At 39.2% G+C, this 22,727-nt stretch overlaps 1 protein-coding gene across 1 annotated transcript in view; it reads right to left on the reverse strand.

Moving 5' to 3' along the window:
• Nucleotides 1-1,575: 1,575 nt before the first annotated feature.
• The window catches only part of SATB2 (SATB homeobox 2), a 183,612-nt gene continuing 162,460 nt past the window's right edge, over nucleotides 1,576-22,727 (reverse strand). Inside the window, exon 10 of the mRNA XM_084829960.1 lies at nucleotides 1,576-3,684. Coding sequence (XP_084686086.1) covers nucleotides 3,229-3,684 — 456 coding nt within the window. The 3' untranslated portion in view covers nucleotides 1,576-3,228. The remainder of the gene's footprint in view (nucleotides 3,685-22,727) is intronic.

Genomic DNA, 22,727 nt, shown 5'->3' on the forward strand with positions numbered 1-22,727 from the left:
TTCGAATGGATAAACTAACCCAAAGATTTAGCAATCATGATGACATTGTCTGCATGTCCAGAAGGACTCTGTCTCCCCGCACTCCTCTTAGAATTGCAAGCTGCTTTTAAAGGTGTTAAGAGTGTTGGACTAGGGCTAGGGAGACCCAGGTTCAAATCCACACTCACCCATGAAGCTCATTTGGTGACTTTGGACCAATCACTATCTTTCAGCCTAACCTACCTCACAGGATTGTTGTGAGGATAAAATAGGGTGGGGGCAAACCATGTACACCACCTTGACCTCCTTGAAGGAAAGGTGGGAGGTAAATGAATTAAGTAAATAAAGGCTCTTGGAGAGTCCTTTTATATGTTTAAATAGGGTCATTGGAAAGTAGCCTATATCTCATTTCTAAAATCAGAATGGGATTTATTTTTGACTGTTTATGTTTCATATCAATTCAGGAAGAGGGGAAGGAAAATTGAGGGGACCCAAAAATGCCATCACAAAGTAAGTCATTTACTGAATGTGTTTTATTTCAACAACCAAAAAATTCTAACAGACTAACAATGCACATAAGTTAAAATTTAATTATCACTTAGTGATAACAAAGATCAAGTTGATTTACATGGAAAAAGAACATTTACAATATGTTAATCCTCATTCACATTGTTGATACCGCAATAACACAATTTTTTTTAAAGTTTTCTCTTATGTCACAAAAAAGGCGGAAAATTGTGCTTTGTTAAGAGGCACTACAAGAAAAGATTCTTTTTCCAAATAGATATTATATGATGAATATTGAATAAATAGACATATATGCATTGTAATTCGCAAAGTTCTGGCAAGACCACAGGCGAAAATGCCCACAGATTCACTTAGAAGAACCACTGCAAAATTGGCAGTGAAATTTAAACAAAAAACAAAAAAAGAAAGGAAGAAGGCAAGACTCAGCATTGAAAAAAAATACCTACTAAGTTTTTTGGTTGAAGTGTTTTTAAAAAAACCCAATGCTGATGCTATTAAGGAGATGAATAACCTTACAAGAGCTTGACCAATATTACATATATGTAGTGATTTCAGCAAGAGAGTCTCAGATAAGAGTTTTAAAGGAGTAAATCGAAGGAGAACATAAAGCAGCGCCTACTGAATTTTTGATTAAAGCTGCAGCATACTACAGAAGTAAAGGATGGAGATTTTTAAGTCAGCAAGCCAACATTGCTTTTTCAAGGATATATGAAATGGATACAGATACACTGTGGATGTCAAATATTGATTTTGGAAAAGTCCCTTTAAAAACTTTGGAGGTTACTGAGCAGCTAGAATTAGCTTGTATTGCAACACGTCATCTCCCTGTATGTTGTTACGTTCTGAGTAACTATCTATACAGAGGTTTGTTTTAATGCCTGCCTTTTATACCTTTCAAATATATAAATAGTATTAACAGTTCTATATTACAATGCCTGTGCAAGAAACATAAAATAGCTTTCCAAGTGATATTGCATGAGGTCTTTGTTAAAAGTTACAAAGCACATGTCAAAAAGAAAACTGCCATGAGTTTTAAAGCCCACAAAACAACCCAGACATATTAGGAAGTCAAAATATCCCTTTTATTAAAAAAAAAAAAAAATGGAGAGGAGGAACAGCAACACTGCTCATGTCACTTCCAAACCACAGCTTCAAAAATTGTTGGAAACTATAGTAGATTGCAGCTTTAATGCTTGTACTATTGTACAGTCAGTCAGCATTAGTTCTGCTTTATGTAATAGAATTGCTATGCTAGGTCACTGGGAAAAGGTTTCAGTTTATGACAAGGAAGTGACTACACAAAAGTTGTTCAGCTTACTCTCACTGCCTAGAATTGCAGCAAGTTCAGAAAATGTATTCCCACCAAGTCTGCCATACACCATATGAAGGCTGTACCTTGGGAGTCTATTGGCTGAAAATATTTCGTCTCACTGAGATAATGAGCCGTAAGCATAAGAACCCAAATGTAGCAATATATGAGGTACAGAAGGAAATTCCACACTGGAGAACCATCAGACCCTTTGGGTGATTAAGAACTAGTCAAACCTGCCCAGAATTATAGCTGTGATTCAGTTTTATGATTTCATTTGTAAAAGCTTTGTTGAAGCAACTTCAACATTTCCCTAAACATAAATATCAGACAAACACTAGAGAAGCAAAGGAACAAGAACTGAAGCTGCACAAGCCCCACTGAAAGTAGCAGAAGTTGCACGGCAACAGTGTAGATGGTTTGCGCCTTTGAAAAATAACACCACTATAAACTGTGGCTTAATGTAAAAATCCACACAATAAATCTCATAAAAGCAACTTTTTATGAAGACCTCATTAGCAGACAAGTCTACTGTGCACTGAATTCTCACTAAATTCCATGAAAATCCATCTGTTTGCTACAGAAATGATTTAAAAACATGCGGTGTGACTTTAAATATGCATTATGTACTAAAGTTTTTAAAAGTCACTTGGTTTTGGATTTTAATTTTAAGGTGCCCTGATTTTGTCCCCATTTTCTCTCTTCTTCTTTCTCACTCTTTTTTTTTTTTTTTTGGCAGTGTTGATTTAGGTTTTTAAAATGCATACCTCAAAAATTACCCATCAAGCTGCCAAAGTGGAAGCCTTAATAATAATTAAAAGAATCAGGGATAAACATAGAAAATAAATAGGTATTCCAAAATAGTAACCACACCCTGAGAGCAGGCAGCAGTTTATCTAAAAGCCAAAGCAACTCATTGTGAAGTGGTTTCTTTTAATACATAAACAAGACTCATCTTTAACGAGCTCATTTCACAGTCTATACTTTCAGATTGTAATGTTATGTCCCATGCAAATTTCATATATATATATTTTGATGTAAATATATATATATATAACACACACACACACACACACACACACACACACGCTGTTATCATTTCCTTCATTGATTTCATAGGTCTATTTCTTCCTGTAACTTGCTAGAGGTTCCTTTCATAAGTGCAAGGTTAACGATGACGTAATCCCACCTGAATTACAATTAACATTGTCTCAGTCAAACATAACAAGTGTAACACTTAAGTGCCTGTTACAAGGGAATGTCTGATTGGGCTATGCAAAATAATTGTTCAGTTTGCACATTCTCTATGAGCACTGAAAACCCCCCCAAACACGTAATTTTAAAAAAGAAACACAAAAAACAAAAAACAAAAACTTGGATCAATGTATTGCTTTGCCTGTGACGTTTTCACATTATCTCTGGTCAGTTTCTGAAGTAGTTGCCTTGTTTTTTTCTGGATTCTCTTCTTCAGTTTCTACTTTGTACATTTCCTCAGAACCCTCCTCACTGTCATTCTCCTCTGACTCAGTCAGCAGCTCCTCATCTTTGTATTCTGCCACATCCACCACTGTACCCAAGTGCTCTTTTAGTTTCCCGTGATGCTTTACATGGTAACGCTGGTTCTGGAAGAATTTGATGATGGTGTGCTTAGGCAGATCCAACTGGGCGGATAAAGTGTGAATGGCCTCCTGATCTGGATAGAGGCCAACATCATGAATGAAACTTTGAAGGATGCCCAAAGCCTCTAAAGAAATCTTAGTACGGGATCTTGTTTTTTTAGTACATGTGTCCTCTGCGGGTGGGGGCAGGGCCTCTTCTCTTGGAGGTGAGTTTTCCTTGGCTGGCTGGGATTGCTGTCTATGAAGTACCTGCAAAATCAAAAGCGTATACATATTTAAGGTAAGTCTTGCATGACACAAGATCTGCTTGATCCTTCAGTAAAACTGATACCTCAATACTTGTCCACATTATCCAAGTCTTTATAAAATTAAGACCCTAAACCTGTATTATGGAGGGGGAAAAACCCTGTTCCTTCCCGCTTTCCATCTCTTTTGTACAATGCAAGTGTACTGAAGAAATATTTATTAAAAAGAAGAGGAAGGTTATGTTGCTCATATACTTTCCTGGGCTATGAATTCTCTTTGCATGGAGGAAGAGCAGGCACCTTTTCCTTCTACCATACAAGGTAATGTTTGATGTAAAGTCTCCACACGTGTGCATACAGGCCAATTCATGCAATGTCTCCTCCTTCTTGAGAAAGAACTGTGTGTGTGTGTGCGCGTGCACCCACACATGCACTAGAGAGAGAGAGAATCTCTCTCTGTACGCACGCACGCATGCGCATATATATAATTTGTGAGTTGGAGGCTTCTTCCTGACTTACAGCCTACCTCACATTCACTAAATAGTATGGAATAAAGAATCATAATTATCTTCCCACCAAGCTTTTAAATTAAATCTAATGTCACATTTTGGTAACATCTGGAGATGGCTCTTTGCTAGCCACCTCTGCACCCATACCCTAAGTACACCATGCATTTAATTTTGTTGCTGATGCATTCTTGCCACTAGTGGTGCAAGACCTACGACAGATTACCTCAATTGATAGAATTAGTGCATGACTTAATCTATGTCAGATCTAGTTTAGGTCAAACAAATGGTGCAATGTGTGAATGAACAGAAGAAGAACTGTGGTGGATCAGGCCAAAGCCCTATCTAGTCAAGCATTCTGTTCCCACAGTGGCCAACTAGATGCCTATGGAAGGTCCACAAGCAGGACATTAGCACGATTTAGCATCCTCCCTCCCATGTAGGTTCCCCTGCAACTAGTTTTCAGAGGCATACTGCCTCTGATCCTGGAGGCAATCATGCTGGCATGTTAATGCTGAAGATACTTGTAATGGTAATATTCTGATCATTCCACCTTTTGTCAGGTATATATTAAAACAGTTGGATTTCAGATGAGATCAATGACCCATTGTAGGGCTTCATTTCACAACAAAACACCTGTCTTAAGCTTTTTTCAAGAAGCTTAACTAACACAATCTTCAAATAAAGAAGGCACATGATAGGGATCAAAACAGTGTACTTTAGGGATGTTTGTAACACACTGCATGAAGATTTCAGAAGATTTAGTACATGTGTTCTAATACGTTACCATGATAACAGATGTAGAGGTGTACAAAATTATGCATGGTGTGGAGATGTGGATAGGGAGACATTTTTCTCCATCTCTCATAATACTAGAACCCAGGGTCATACCATGAAGCTGATTGGTGGGAAATTCAAGACAGATAAAAGGGAGTACTTCTTCACACAGTGCATAGTCAACTATGGAATTCACTACCACAAGGTGTAGTGATGGCCACCAATTTGGATGACTTTAAAAGGGGGTTAGATAAATTCATGGAAGAGAAGGCTGTCAATGGCTACTAGTCCTGATGGCTATGTGCTATCTCTAGCACCAGAGGCAGTGTGCCTATGTGCACCAGTTGCTGGGGAACATGGGGCGGGAGGGTGCTGATGCACTCGTGTCCTGCTTCTGGGTTACTGTTCAACAGCTGGTTGGCCACTGTGAACAGAATGCTGGACTAGATGGACCCTTGGTCTGATCCAGCAATGCTTTTCTTATGTTCAGGTTTGAGTTCAAAACTATTTTGTAGACATCATTAAAAAATCTCCGGGAAAATATACGGGATGAAATTTTATTAGGAACATGTAATGTATTACAGACTTAAGGAAGATACATAATATACACACTACCCAAAAATCCATATATAGTTATTTTAAAAAAAAACTTATGTTTGTTCTCTCTTTAACCCTATATCTCTATATCAGTGACAAGTAACATATTTATAAGTTGTTTAATCAGTCTCTCAACAAACACTGCATAGAACTGCCAATTGTTATGGTTTTTACCATTCTCTTTCAATTTAAACTCACAGAGCAAATTCTATGAGGATTTTAGAGATCAATATACAGAAAAAAGTATAACCCCTACAGTTAATAGGAAAAGCTTGAAATCACTTGTAATGCAGTCTCAGATTGAGTGTGTGTACACACACTTGAACTGGAAGGAAATGTAGACAAATGAAGTTAAAGTCTCAGTCAACTATCAGCATTGGAAAATACAAGAAATGAGTTTCTTTTCATGATTTAATAGAAGGTAGCTTACAGTGATTATGCAGTAAGCAAGAAAACAGTAGTATGGCCTACAGAATGTGATGAGTTGAAATAAATGTTCTTGGCACTCTTGCTTCATCACTTTTCAGCAATGACATGCATGTGTGGCCCAGTGCAGCATGCTGGCATCAGCAAGGAAAAAAAAGGGAAAAAAAAGTGAGAAGTACAGTCCTTCAATTCCCTAACTTCATTAAACCACTACATGGTAGGTCCTGCATTGCCCAACTTTAAGGCCAACGTTTGCCCTGATGATTTGCATGTTTAAATAAATATACCATAACCTATCTACAAAAAGGAATGTTGCAATTATTTGCTAAAAACAAATTGGCTCAAAAAAACAAAACAATAGTAGAACAACTGTTTAAATTAAAAGAAGAGGAAGTAAGAGGCCCTGCAAAGGAAATATGTCATCTTCCTTTTTTAGTCATAACATCCATCAATCCAGTAACTCATAGCATCATTGGATTACTCTTTTTAATTCCCCCCTCCCCCCGCCATTGGTTTCTCAGCTCAATCTAAATTTTCATATATTTAGCCATGGTGGTACTATAACAGCATGGTATAAAAGTAGGTTGTGTCCCGCCCACCAATCAGAGAGAGGCAACATCCAGTATTAACTAGGCTCTCCATACGAGTACCTGACTTTACAAAGGTGTTGCTCACATTATCTTCCTCCTCTGAGGGCAGGGGGGATCCCATGAACAGGGCCCTTACATGTTATCAAACCCCCCATGCAATCATGCAGAAGTTATCTGCATGGTGAGGAAGTGCTGGCATTGGTCTTCCACCATGCTATCTCAGTTGCGCCATGGTTGAATATAAGAGAATGTAGTCAGACAAGGCCCCCTATAAACTGAGTAAAGCACCACATACATAGCCTGGACTCGGTGACCTCTGGGGATGAGAGCCCTGTGTCAGATCACTACATACTTTGCAGTGCTACATACATACATACATACATACATACAGATGAATGTGCACATTTTCTCAAAGTATCACTTGTCAGAGAGGTTGAAGGGGTGCACCAACAAATAACAAAAGAGAGGAAGGGTTATATGTTCAATTTAATTGAGCTGGCAACAGGAACAATAGAAACAATCCAACCTGACAAGTGTTTAACTGCTTGGGATTTACAAAATAATACATCCAAGACATACGCGCTAAAAGGTTTAATTTGAGAAGGAAGACTATCTAAACCACTTTCAAAGGAATTCATTCATTTATTTAAGAGGTTTTTATTCCACTTTCTATTACCATGTTCAATGACACAAGTAGGAGGTATAGCAATATTTTAAAAGGCAAAACTGCACCTACCTCTTTAGATTGCCCTTTCCACTTTATTTGAACAATGGGTGGATGATTGGTACAGGCCCCAATCCAAATAAACTTCTGCACATTTGAAGATTATGCCTGGTTCAGATGATAAGTTCCAGGTTTCATAAACCATGGTTTATGAAACTGGAAACAAGCACTGAGGCTGAATGCTCCTTCCTTACCCCTCCCCTCCTGTAACACACTTTGGTGTGAAGTCCTGGCTTGTATTAAATCAGTGTCCCATGACATCTGAACTCGGGAAGTTTAATATCAGTTAATAAACAAGGAAAACAAATCAAGTTTCATACAGCCTGTGTAAACAAGAAGCAAAAGACACCGCTTTATCTTGGCTGAGTCCAGCATCTGTTGGCTTCTCATGAGTACCTCATCGCAAGTTGACTATAAATAGCAGAATCTGAGAGGGTTTTGTCAAGAGGCTCTTGTCTTAAATACTATTTAGAAGTAAATCAAATGTCTTTACATATTTTCAAGTAAATACACTTAGGATTGCAGCACAGACCAATCCAAGTGTTTTCAGCTCTCTACTTTCATTCCTTCCTCTACTCCTTTCATTAGCACAAGTCTTCTCTGCAATTTTGACCATCTGGAATTGACTTCCTATTTCTTTCCCAAATCATTTCCCATCTCCTTGCAAATCTGAACTGAAACATGTTTTGTTCCCTAGCCACAGGTCTCAAACGTTTATGCTTCTCTAATGCATTTCCACTTGCAAAGGTAATACTGCATCCACAGTTGTGTAAAAAAGCTGAAGGCTCAAGACTGTTTTGTTTTTGAAAAATCATAGGTTTCATAGGTATTAATTTTCACCTTTCTGAGGTATTAGCCTATTTAGATAGAAAACATACAGAGACCTAATATGATGAAAGTTGACTTTAAAAAGATAAGTGACTCCTATTAAATCACACAACATTGCAATATGTTTTGAAGGCCGCAATGAAATCCAGCTGGGAACCATGTGTAAAAAATAATAGTACACGCCTGCAGGGAAGGAAGTATGATATGGAATGATTAACTTTAGGAAAATATATAATGTAGGATATCATTAGGAGAATGATCTGTATTACTTGTAATAAGCTAAGGCAGTGGTTTCAAGCTGTATTCCAGGGAACCCTGTAGCTCCTGAAAAACTTACTGGAGTTTTCTTAATGAAAAAATTCAGGTAATGGTGGACTGGCTTCTTTGAAAGTCAGCTTGCCCACTACAACTGATTCTCCAGTGCTACTGGTATTGGTGTAGGGCTATCCTTTTTGTGACTGGCCCTGCTCTTGTAGCTTTAAAAGCTGCCTGTCATGTGGAAATTAAGCCGCTGAAACTCTTCCTTATCACTTTATCTTCTTGTTCATAAAAACCTCACCTGTTTTATTTCTGCACTGCAGGCTGCTATTAAAGGCACAGCAAGTCTACCAAAAAGGGTGGCAGCTCTATTTCAATGTGTGCTCAGTTCACATAGAGCTAATAGTCCACTCTAGCACCCAGTACTAACTGAATGGAATATGCCCTGGAATCTTCTGAAATGTGCAGGGGTTCTGTGGCAGATGTACAGAAGTTCCACAGCAGACAGATGGATATGAATGGCGCATAAGAAGTTTGAAAACCACTGAGCACAGGCTTTAGGTCCTTTTAAAACTATGAGCAAAGAATTATTTGATCAACAGTGAAGACTGTTGTTCTATCTTGAGGGTAGTTGAATGTCCATGAAGATAACTTGAGAAGTACAAGTCAAGATGTAGGTGAAGAGTCCCTCTGTCGCTCCCCACCTCTAAAGTGAACCAAATCCAATGGAGAGGATGCTGGATCCTATATACAGGTAGTCGCATAGCATTTCATTACTTAGACTCAACCAACCTTTGTTTCCTTTCTCCATGATACTGCACTTTCAAATGAAGCAAAACAGCTGGTGTATGTGTGTGTTTCCTTGAGTGTTAAATAAGCTAAAGTTTAACAAAGCTGTATTTGTGAAAAGAGCAGTTTTACTGCATTTATAAAATCTCCCAGCTGACTGGAAATAGAAGCCGCATTTCTACATTATTTACATCATCAAGCCTCAAAATTCTTTATTTTACAATGTGGTTCACTTGTTTCTTTTTTGAAGTAGAATTGGTGCTGTGATCCTTATTTTAAATTCTGACATATCTTCTCCAGAACCATGAAATCTTATTGGGTGTTTTTATCTCCATGGCCATAACTTTTGTTATGCTTGTCTCAAATATGGCAGGTGAGCCACTTAATCACTGCTTTTATACATGTGTACATATCATAAATAGGCAGATGGACCATGTTCACACATGATGGTGTACGTTATGTTTCCTCCGTGGTTGCACAGCCATGCAGGAAAAAATCACACACACAGCAGTCCTGTTCAGGGAGTACACTGAAATGAGTCAGAACAGTTGCAGCCAACACAGCTACATGGGCATGTTGCCTGAAGCAGCAAAGACGGTTACTTACTCGGCAAGGAGGAAGGGCGAGTCAGCAGCCTGGGAGGGCGTGGGGGAATGACAACGACTCTGAAGCTTCATGAGCACAATTCTGCCACTCCTTTACAAAAGCCCCCCCCCCCTAAAAGACTGCTGTAGAACAGTCGATAATCATTTGTATTGTTATGACAGAAGAGTTATCTCGTGGCAGCAGTGAGAGGCCTGATTATGACGATGTTATGTACACTCTGACATGTTGTTTAGATTCCTGGAATGCATTTGTCAGAAACTGCTGACCATGGTCCCACATAGTGAACCACGTCATTCCTGCTTCTCAGTTAAGAATCTTCTGGATCTGAACTGACTTCACCTGCCTAGGCTGGCCACTGGCTCCTCTTGGGCAAGAAGGAGTAGAAGAGGGCTTCCTCTCTCAGTGGAGCTTTGCTTGAGCAACAAAGTCTTCTGAGTTCTGGTGTGTCTCTGGTTTCCTTCTTCTGTCCAGACTTCTGACGTGTTCTCATTCCTGCTCCTAGCTTGCCTCTGATCCTGATTGCTTTTCAGTAAGGATCCAGGTACCTGGCTCCTGGCTTGCTCCAGACTGCTGCTGTCCATGGCCCAGCCCTGACAACAATGAACGCAGAACTGGCTTTGAAGAAGCTTGGAAGCTTCTGTTGCCTCAAGGGACACCAGCTAAATTACTGACTGCGACAAGTCAAATGGAACATCTCTCACTGGTATTAATACAACTGCACTGGCTTCCAGTCCATTTCCAAGCATAATTCCAAAGGCTGGTTTTGGCCCTTAGAGCCCTACACAACTTGGGATGTGGGACTTTAGAGTGGGATAATTAAATTAACAGGGGAAAAAAATAACAGTAAGTAAAATCAATGGGAGATAATAATTAACTGGAAACATATTACAGCAACAAATGGGGCCATGGTGATCTAGGGGAAAAACTGCAGGAGAAGTGGGATTTTAGGAAGGATTTGAAGGAGGATAGGGTTCAAACAAATAGAATCCCACCCAGCTAAACTGTGTATCATGGTAGTGGGTAGGAAGGAAAGTGTTGTAGATGGAAAGAAGATAGAGTTAAGGACAAAGAAACAGAATGCTGAAGTCAAATGACGTTTCCCAAATTGGCACAATCCAGATGTGTTGGGACTGCAACTCCCATCATTCCCAGCCAGCATGGCCATGCTGCCTGGGAATGACAGGAGTTGCAGTCCCAACACATCTGGAGCATGCCAGGTTGAGGAGAACTGTGCTACAGCTTTACAGAGTTATGTACAGAATCCAACTGCATTCTCTATTCATGGTAAGCCAAATTAAGTCTCATTTTGTGACTGCTAAAATGAACAATACAAGCAAATTTACTTAAAGCAAAAAATATCTTCAGTGGATCTTTCAATTCTAAAACTTCCATCAGTTTAAAAGCAGTGGGTTTAAAATCTAGGCTCTTTAAAAGTCACTGGTCAAAATGCTCCTACAGGGAGATGTGGAATACCTGACACAATCATCATTTGTACTGCCCAGTTTCAAAATCAATCAACTGCCCATATCTATGCATTCTCAACATCTAATTCGGGTGTCTCAGAAATGTAGAGTACTAAAACTTCAGAACCACCTTTTAAGTGCTGCACTTTACAGGACTATATTAATGCTGAAGGAGGGTGCACTGCCTCTTTACATTCTTGAAACAGATGTTTGCAGGTACTATAAACATACCTAGAGAGAACTGCGGTATAGTTTATCTACAGTATCCAATTTATATAGAGAAGAGCACAACAGCTACAAAGCTTTGGTAAATAATCTGCAACTTCCAACACAATCATAGCCTGGGCATCCTGTTGGCAAGAGCATTAATTAGATAGAATTTTCTGCCAAGAACCTTTACTGGCTGCTAGGAACGTCTACATGACAAACTGCAGCAGAAGTTACAATTTGCACCTGAGCCTGTTTTTCCTTTCAAAGAGTGGTTAAGACTTTATTTTATTTTGCCCTGTGAAAGGTATTTGTGTCCTTTAGCTAAACACTGCAGTATTACATTAAAACTCCAAAAAAGTATTTTCTTTGAGTTTGTTTGGAGCTGTGATTTTGCACCTTGATGCAATAAAACTGCATTAAATGCTGTGATTTAGTTCCATCACTTTTCTTGGGCTATATAGTATCCTAAAGTTACAAACTCAAGAACATTCACAAAGTGTTATTAAAAAACAAAAAAACTATCTATGAAGTGATGACAAATTACAGACTACAGGTGTTAGATTACATTTTGACTTCAGGCAGGTTTAATATACCTTGGCTTCCTTTTACAATTGCTCGCAGCATGTACTGTAATGGACAGGGGAGTTTAAAAAAAAGTACTCAATAAATGAAGACCATGTCAAAAGAAATCAATATGAGCGTGCAAAATGGTAGGAAGTCTGACATGGATATATATATGTTCACTTTCATCTAGCTTCCTTTAATATTGTAACTGAAATGCTACTGGCATTTCTCATGTATTGCCTTTTTTAAAAGGATTTAATAATTGCTTCACAAAGCAAACATTGGTATTGTCGATAATTGAACTGCCAAGGTGTGATATACAATGAGCTTAATTTCATCAGGGCAGATTCCCTCTTTTGGGATTATTTGTTTAAAATGACCTTTATATTAAAATGGTCCTAGGTTTCTTTGAAGTTCTGAAGATAATTTAAAAGAAAAGAAACAGCACTAATTCGATCTATATTACTTTTCATACTTGTTTCCTAGATACTAAATGAATGCTGGCTGGCTGAACTGCAATAAATAAAAGCATTGTAAAGAGTGATGGACAGAAGGTGAATGGCCATAGCTCCGTGGTAGAGTACATGCTTTGCATGCAGATAGCTCCAGATTTAATCCCTGGCATTTCCAGTTCAATGGCCACATAGCAAATGATGGGAAATACCTCTGCTGGAGATCCTGAAGAGCCTCTATCAGTTGGAGTGGACAATATCACTCTGAACCAGGATACTGTGGTTTAAGTAAACAAGGATATCAAAGCAGGATCAGGATCATGGTTGATTGGACTGAGATCTTCATGTCTGAACTGGGCCACTGACTTCAAATAGTGTCCTTGTCTTCAAATAAAATATATCACCTAGTGTATATGGATTGCCAAACACAAATCCATTAATTTCACAATTGCCACCCCCTTGTCTCTAAGCAGATATAGGGCATATGTACAGTATGAACAGCAGTTTGGGCTCTTAGGCATTATAAAAGGTTTATCCAGGTATTACAAAGGTTTGTGTTTTAATTATTACTGCAACCAATTTGTATGTATTCTTGTTCAGGAAACACATGATACAAAATAGAAAACTTGATTTAAATCAATGATTTATTCTGTGTTTTTCTTGGTGATTTATATCATCTGGAATGTGTGTGTTTTTTCCTTCTGGGGATATAACTCCTTTAGGAAGCAATCCTATGCATGTTCAGACAGCAAAAAAAGGCCTACAACTCCCAGCATTCCCCAGCCAGCATGCCTAGCTGGGGAGTACTGGGAGGTGTAGAGCTTTTTTCTGTCTAAACATGCATAGAATTGCACCTTAAGACACGTTTTGAATTTCTATGTGACCAGGGCCAGTCTTATGGGTGGTCGAGCTGGGTGGTTGCCTGGGGAGCCAAGCTGAGGAGGGCACCAAGCTGAGCTGGGGTGGGGTGCCAAGCTAAGTTCAGTGGCTGTGCTTTCTGTATGCCCTGTCTGCAGTAAGCTAGGATGGCAAAAAGCAAGGGTCTGTAGCCTTTCTCTCAAGGTTCTACAGGTTGTTTGGGTGCTACAAAAATTATCTTCCTTCAGTTCGCTTTACAGTAATTCTTTTTCAATTTCCACTTTGATGTCATTTGTGCTAGGTAAAAATCAGTGGAACACAGCTTTACTTTGAGGCAATGTTACTGAGCACTTAGCACTTCAAATACTGTAAACTCTATAAGCACTATATAAATAATAATAAAATAAAGCAGTAAGAGGTCAGTTGGATAGCTTTTTTATTTAAATCTTTTCTCTATTATTTTTAAAGATAAAATAATACAAAAACGAATAAAGCAAAAAAATATTGTAAGCAAAACCTGTTGTTTCTGCTGTGTTGCATACTGCACTGCCATTGCTCAGAATGTGGCTTTTTGAACTTTGGCTTGTGAAAAATGTAGCACAGCAGCTGAGAGATCAAGGTTTTGAGCGATGTCGATGGGCATTGCTCATTGTTACACCTGCACTATGTCCCATAAATCCTCTGGGTGGCCCTGCAAAATTTACTACGGGGGAGGGGGCACCAAAGGCACTCCTTGCCCAGGGTGCTATTTATCCTAGGGCTGGCCCTGTATGCAACTGTGACTCTCCGTTAGAAAAAGGAGAGACCTGTGTTGGCATAATTTGTCAATGAGAAGTTTTCCTCTCTCTCTGATATAGGATTGTCAAAGTGGGCCCTGAACCTCTTAAGGAGCTTTTTAAAAAGATGTAAGTATAACTGACACACTAAGTAAAATATCTCAGTGTCGGAAAATTATCTGCACATTCTTAGTTTAAATTGATGTATGAATGGTAGAGGAATACCCATCTCCTCACACAGGCTTTCCTTGAAGTGTGACCTAGCTAGCTGTGGTCTGTAGTATGTACAGTTTTACTGTTGATTAGTATTTTTTATTATTGCATAGTTTTATTGTTATATTTTACAGTTATTTTTGAGGGTATGATATTGTATGTTTGCCACTTTGGAACTTTGTGGAAAGGAGTATATAAATGTGATATAAATAAATAACTAAATAAATAAATAGGTTGGCTCCACAACTTGTTTTAAAAAAAATATACTTGACAATATTTCAGATATCAGAATTCCTGCTTTTAGTCAAAGACATATTATTTTAAAGACTTTTGTGCCTGAAAATATGGGGACTTTTGTTCATGTTTCACATTCCAAATATAAAGTATTTCGTTTCAGCACAATACAACTCTTCGGCCAAGTTTTAGTCTAGAATAGTATAAGCATGTCATTTCCGGCTACTCAGATGAGAAGAAGCTTTCATTTAAAAAGAGGGTGTATTCGGACAAATCATGGGAAGACAGCTATATGATGCTAGCAATATACAATTCTTAGCTAATTTTTACAATAGGGATACTCATAAGTCAGGAAATTTGACTATCATTGGTAGTAAAAAAAAAAAAAAAAAGAGAGAGATGCAAACACCACTCAGAGCACTCAGAGTAGAGCAAATACTACTCAGCATTTTTTGTCTCTGAAGATATAACCACCAATATGTTTAAGAAAATAAATATTATCATTAGATACAATCGTTAAAAGTAAAATAGTGAAACTGGCATAGTACATGTGTTTATCCCCTTAGTTTAAAACTGAATAAATAACATCAAATAGTCTATTGCACAAATCATTGTCATCTTTCAGAAATCTCATTAAATATATTTTTGTTTGCTTTTTACCCCTTAAAGGATTGTGATTGATATTCTGCAAGATTCTAATTTTGTTGGCCTTTGGATGCTGGAGCTATTTGGTACTGAGTAATAATAATGTCTGGTTTAGGTTTTCTTACTTATATAATGGATGTTATAAACTGAAGGCTGTGAAGAAATGTTTCCAACTTTTAAGTACTGGCTTTGGGAATGGAGCGCTGAAGGGGAGCACACTGGCCTTGGGGCTGTCCTCATGGGGGATTTGCTGTGAATGGGGCACATTTCAGGGTCACTGACGGTAGATGATGTCGTGGCCAATCTGCAACCACACCAGAGATTTCTGGTGGAAATGCCGGATTTTCTGAGACTACTTTTACTGTTTTATTTCTTTAATTTGGGTTCTCCGCACTTCTGGTGCTGTGTGTCCCTATCCTCTGCATTTACTTCAGCATGATAGCTCTGCCCAGGGGTGTTTCTTTCACCTGGCCATGACCTCACTGAGCCTTTCCAACCTTCAGAATTGCTCTGCACTCCCATTTCACCAGTAATTTCCCTCCGTGATGATGCACTTCTCTGATGTTTGCATTACTTTGCATCTCCATTGTGTTAAACGGTGTCTCTGATATTGTGTAAAGTTGCTTCTTTGATGTTACGTAAAGTCACTTCTCTGATCTGGCGACGTCTCCGAAGCCTGTCACTACAAGCAGGGAGAAAGCACCCAGAGAAGGAGAAAGGGATGGTGGTGGTGGAAGCAATAAGGCCGCAACCCTTTGCTGGAATGGGGTAAAATGGGGGGGCTGCTCTCAGGGGGAGCCTTCAGATGCTGCACTCAAGAATGGGGGTTTTGGTTTATCAAGGCAAAATTGCGCAGATGGGGAAAAATGGGTGGGAGCAATAACTCCACAGCAGATTGCTGGAATGCAGTAAATGGCAGTGAGGGGAGGATGCTCTATAGGGAGCCTTCAGATGCTGCACTAGATAATCGGGGATTTTGGCTTCTTCTGGAAAATCTGCACACATAGGGAAAAATTAGTTGCTCTCCATTCATAATAATGTAGTAGCAGGGGGGAACCTGGACATGGGCCAGAAAACAAGCCTCTCTCACTGGCTGAGCAGCCCCTGCCAGTTTGATGACTTTCAGTTCTACTCCCCCACCCCACCCAGAAGTATGTTCCTTTCAAGTGCTGTGTGACCCCAAAAACCAGATTGTAAAGGTACGGTACACTCGGCTTATCTTGCTTTGTATGTTCCTGATGGACCAAAGCCAATCAGCCAGGAAACAAAGGGCCTTTGTGATGCTCCATCCCCTGCCTCCCAGAAAGAACATTATGGCAAGGGGGAGACCAATCCAGGCCCATACACTGGCGACAGAAAGAACTGCTATTCCAATGCCTGCTTTCCTTTTTCCTTCCCATTCTTTTTTCCTTTTGCATCATGTCTATTTGATCATGAGCCTGTGAACAGGCACTGTTTTATCTTTCAGTATATATACAGTGCTGGGAAAAATTTAGGTGATTTATAAGCGAATAATAACAAGAACGTGATGCAGTGCAAACCAGAGTACCTCTAGTTTCTTGCTTCTTTTCATGCCTCTTGCTTCCATAATCTCTATCACTACAGTTTTCAAATTAGTATCTTCAAGATGCAAACTAAGTCTCCAAGTTCTGACAGCTTACTACTTCCTGCCCCATTTCTGCCTCTGTTCCTCAGCAGCTACATCAGAATTCCTGGTAAACACATTTGAGAAACTATGATTTAGCATAAAGAGGATGCTGGTTAGAACAGTTAGGAGAGCACCCTGCTATCTTTCATCCTTCATGCATCATCTTCTTAACTACTTTACAAAAAAACTGATGGGTGACGTTTGATTCTTAGATGAAGAATTTAAAATTTGCCCATTAATGGAAAATATAATAGTATTATTTCATTTGTACAACTAATGAATGGAAATTTAGTGTAACAAGGATGAATCTGTCCTAACCCTCACTGTCATTTAGAAGGGTGGTTGGTGTGTGCATCAAAACGGAGTCCTTCATTTATGCAACTGCACAATCCATCTTTACTCAACTACACTAATAATTTTATTTTCTATACACTCCTCTTATTTTAATAACCTATCTGCATGAAGGTCATGTAATACTCTGCATAAAATGCTGCTTAAAACATCTTTCCTGATAATTTTAAAAACTCTTTTTTTTAATTCTTAGTACTAAAGTAGTGCTAGTTTCGATCCAGTGCTAGATAAAATGGGCGATAGCCTAGTTGTGGGCTGTGGTTACTATGCAATTGTGGTCACTAGTCACCTTCTTTTTAAACTTTGGGAGAGGCTATGCTTAACCTAGTATCGAAAGGAGAGGGTGTTTTTTTATGAGAAAGGTGCATAATGGTGAGGGGAAAGGTTAGGTTGCTTGTCTTCATCACAGTTTCCCCTTCAAAAATATTTTTAAAGCTACTCTTGCTCCAGTGGTACAGTATGGGGACTTGGCATCTAATACTCATATATGATGTCAAGATTGTGTGGGACTTGCTTGTCACTGAAGATGTCATGCGTACTACTATCTAGGAAAGCCACCATCACAGGAACTGAGGGGAAGGGGGGAACCCATGCTATATATGCCGGGGGGGGAGGGGTTCCCGCCAAAAATCTACTCAGCTCGGAAGTTTCCCGAACGAGTCTCTGCGCAGGCGCAGAGCCCATATGTGTGATGCACAGAGACCACGAAGAAGAACTATATTATGGTTCTGTTGAATTTCATTTGTTCACTAAAATAAGAAAAGGTTTGTAGAAAAATAGTAGCAATATTTATTTCACTGATGTGATTCTAGATTAAATAGACCATCCACCTTCATGCACTACTTGCTGGACCATTTAACACAAAATCAGAAGAACAGAGGAAGTATCAGGAAAGGGAGTACAGATGTTCAGATGTTCGCACATTCCCTTGGGACCCATAATTTAAACAATGTTGTTAATCCTCACCTGGTGTTTGAAGAAGCAGGAATAAGCAAATGGACTGGTACAGGTGTCAGGCATGATGAATCAGTGTACCAACATCCAAAACACCTTACCTCTGGAAATACCCCAAACAGAACTGGATGTTGCTTATGTAATACGAAAACACATTGGTGCAAATCAGAAGGTTTGCGGGTAAATGAGTAGTAAACAAGGCTGGCCTAGTTATCAAATCACTTAGCCTCCTTATAAAATAAAACACACTAGAACAAGAGCTGTTGACCCAAATATATCTCTCCCCCCACTACCCCCCTCCATGTTGGAGGGAAAGGAATGGAGACTGATTGTATATTTATTTCTTACAAATTTCCCCATGCAGCTTCCCTACCCAAGAGAGCAGATGGTTTAATGTTAGTCAGGGTCAGGAATTGCCCTTGTGGCTTCCTGCCTGCCTTTGTAGATTATCTAGATATCAAAATATGCAGCCCCCAAAATTAGAGAAGCTAAACAGAATACATAAAATGCTAGGCAGCAACCATAGACTTTGTTTTTTGTGCATTCTCAAATCTTGAGATTTGATTTTTGTTCATTGATATATTCCAGTTCTTCTACTAAGTGTAACTCTTATATGGCTGATAACCCAAGCAGGGATGCTGTTGAAACCCTGCCTGGTTTTTCTGCAGTTTGCCAAGGAACTGGCCACAGTCAGTCAATTTGTTGTTACACATAATATCTTAATTGGTTTTTTCACTGTCCGTCCCGAGATGGACATTAATGGGGGCGGGGGGGATTGCAGTGACTGCTGCCTCTGTATCAATCTTAAATTCAAGGCTTTGTTCATTTAAATACACATTTGTATACCACGGCGGGGGGGTTTCTATTGAAAATACAGTTCCTCAAAACAGGGAGTCCTCATTGTCCAGTGATGGCCTTCCTTCTTGAATTGTTTCTACTATTCTTAATGACCAGCATACTATTGCAAAATGTCTCTTTTTATGGCACTTCCTACACTGCCTCTTTTGCTGGACATAGCTGGAAGCTGTGGCTTGGCTTCTTGCCATGCCTTCTAGTCTTTGTAATCTCTCTTCCAGTTAATGGTAAAGTCTGTCTTGCTCTCTAGATGATTATAGTTCTTACTATATATATATGTATGGGTCCATGACCATTTCCCACCCTCCAACCCTCGTTACTATATTAATGTTAACTGGTACAGTATCCCCTGTATTATGTGTAACTGGCCTGTAAATTGCTTTGCTATTTCTTTAAGGTTTCCTGTATTCTCACTTTTCCTCCTCAGTAAGGGATAGGGCACTTAGAATATCGTTAGCATTTCTCATAGCAGATGCAAGGGCATTCACTTGGCATTTCTGTGAGGGTTTTTTTTTTTTCCAAATTTAGAAGACAACCCATATCTTTATAACTGCCTGACCAAGCAGGTCCAACTGTCTGGATTGCTGAAATCAGATTTATCGAATTTATCTAACAGAGCCACTTGTACTCTGGACTCAATTGCTGCTCTGAGACAACTTATGATCCCTCTCTGTTTAAGTGTCTGTATGAGACTCTCCTGCTTTCGCTTTTGCCATCTCTCCCCTTCCTGAGAGCTTTATTTAAGCTGACACAGTCTTTTTCCCTCTAACCACTCTGGCAACACTTTTTTTTCACTCAGAATTCCGCTAAGAGAAAAAGATCAGTCTCAGTCTGACACCACATAGCTTTAACAAGAGGCATACACCAGCATGATCTTAAACAGGATCTAGAGAGTGACCTCTGGCTTGGAAACAGGGATGCATGGATCTGTCAACTCCAGTTGCACATTTTTCCAATCTTAACTTTGTTCTGTCCCATTTCCACATCAATTTGCAATATTTGTTTTAAAAACACTCGTACAAAAATGCATACACATTTTTGTGCACATTCCTAACGTGCATTTTTGCATGCAATTTCCCCTAATATTGTGCATTTTTGTACATGATTTTCACCATACATTCCCTTAAAATATGCACTTTTGGATTGGAGAATGGCATCACAAAATTCACACCTGGGCCAGGCAGTGTGAATTAGGTAGGTTCACATTAAAATGAGAACCAGATTAATTTATCCTACATCCCTACCTGGAAATCCCACCTTTATTAGGTTTTCCCTGCAACAGACTAAGAACTGTGAAGGACCAGAACTTTATGATCACTCCACAATGGCAGGGGAAGACACACTTCTTCCCAGGGCCTTACCATCAGAGTGGTTTTCACTGAAAGGCATCAAATTGTTACTGTGGGATGGATTGCTGTTTGGATTTTCTGCGTCAGACAATAAAACATCTTGGCCCAGTCCTAATTTTGCATTTTATATTCATTTTGAAAGTGGAGAAGCCCTCTCAAAGTCTAGACTTGGCATAATATCTTATCCAATCTTAAATTTGTTCGGTCCCTGTATCCCCTTAATCCTTTGCTGCATAGTCCTTAATACTCTGGAATCCCCCTTTCTTCTGGCAGAAAGCACCTCCTCCTGACCTAGGCCTAGATAGACAGACAGACAGACAGACAGACAGACGGGTTTACATTACACTTTGCTCCTCCTTTCTTCATTTGCATCATCCCCATTTTCAGCTGACTGCCTACTCTATCTTGCTTCACTTCGCCATCCTGATTCTTGGCTAGACCCCTTGCTTGCCCAGCAGTCCCGTTTTGGCTCCCCATTTCCATCAACAGCTTACAGCCTCTCCCATCTTTAGGTCTTTTGTAGCTTTATTCACTGAGCTCCTCTCAGTTATTGCACAGTGTTATCTGGCAAAAACACTGTGCACTGGAAAGGTCTATAAGTGTGCAATATTTTTAAAGCCTGTGAAGTTATTATTCTGCATATATTTCATTACTATGAATCAAAGCACCGAAGTCCACTCTTTTCACATGTCAGCAATAATACCCTGAGTATTAAATTCCCTGCTGGTTCTTCTAGACCTAAACTCAGGAAAGGACTTCCCTAAAGGAAATCTCTGAGGTCAACTAGCAATTAACTGAAAGGTTCTGATTGAATATACTATTGACTGCTCTCACATCAGGCAGTTTCCTGTTTATTATACCTTATGGGCTGTCTAGGTGCCAAGACATTAAGCTGTCAATAATCTATTAATACCAAACTATCCTCCTCCTCCTTTCCCCCAACAAATGCTCTCGTATTAAAACCCACACTGAAATGATGCAAATCAACAGAATTAATATGAAAGTTCTTTAGGTTATTAAAATATGTGACAAAATTAAAAGTGAGCCACTTGAAAAATAAAAATGCACAGACCAACCGATCTGACTGGGACTATCCCTTGAAATCTGACTTTGCCTTTATAATGTCTATACCGGCCTTCCCTGATATGGTGCCCTCTGGATGTGTTGGACTACCGCTCTCATTATTCTCAGCCAGATGGCTGATGGCATGCTGGCTGGAGGATGGTGGTAGTTGTGGTTCACATCTGGAGGGCACCAGGTTGGCGAAGGCTGATTTATACTAATTTAGTATATAATCATGTTTCATCTTGCTCTAGAGAACAATATATGAAGCACGCTAATGCAACAGTCTTCTCTTAGAATATTTTTGAGAGCCATGTAGATTGATCCTCAACACAACTATACGTGCTGGTCTACCTAACATAATATTCCAAATGTCATAATTCTAGCTATGTGGCTGCTTCCAAGTGTAGGTATATAGATGAGAACTCAAATCACTGCTCATGCAACATTTTATTAACAAAAAAGGTTTTGCTTGTAATATTTTATCTCAGTTTGGCAGTTTTCCCTCTGATGTATTGGTTGCTGAACTAGAAGCAATCTTACACAGTGTCTTTAAAATTGTCAAATCCTCAATGTAGGCTTCATTAAACTACCTATTAAACCATTAAAGATTGCAGTCATGCTAAAGTAACTAACGTTTCAATTCTAGCAACTAGCCATGGTTTATGTGATGTGGCAATATACTACCAGCATCAGTGCAAGGCTCTGTCACCCAGTGCTGGGAACCACCCCTAGCCCCAATGCTAAAATAACAGAAAATGCTATTTTCCTGTGAAGTAAAGACACATCACCCAAGAGGCCTGCTTGGCTTCTAGATGGGGAAAGCCAGGATGGGAGGAAGTACAGGATCCTGACTGATTTAAAACTAGTTGAACTACAGTGCTGATTCAATTCCTCTGTATGTAGGAATTTTTGAACAGTTTGGGAAAGTTGGGGCTTTTTAATAACAAGTGGGCTGAAACTACACGTATTGTGCTGCTACAGTTTAAGCTGAATGGCTCCGCTTGACATATATGTTTCTATTTCTGCCTCCACAGTGAAAAGTCTCTTTAGGTTCAGACTGTCAAAGTACTACTTGTATTCAGAAGTAAATACTTTCTCACTCTCTCTCTTACTGAGAATTAGCTCTTTTAGTTTGACAAGGAGTTCTGTAAGTCAAACACTTGCGCCCGCGCACACACGCACACACTTTCACAAAGAAAATGTTTGTCTAATAAAAAGGTACTGATTTTTCATTTCTCTCACCAGCATTAAGCAGACACTAAGTTAAATTTAATTACCAATTTACAGTGAAGAGAGAAATTATTTAGAG

Source organism: Heloderma suspectum, chromosome 1 (assembly GCF_057233095.1).
Source record: "Heloderma suspectum isolate Gila_16-S chromosome 1, 16-S_ref, whole genome shotgun sequence".
Taxonomy (NCBI): domain Eukaryota; kingdom Metazoa; phylum Chordata; class Lepidosauria; order Squamata; family Helodermatidae; genus Heloderma; species Heloderma suspectum.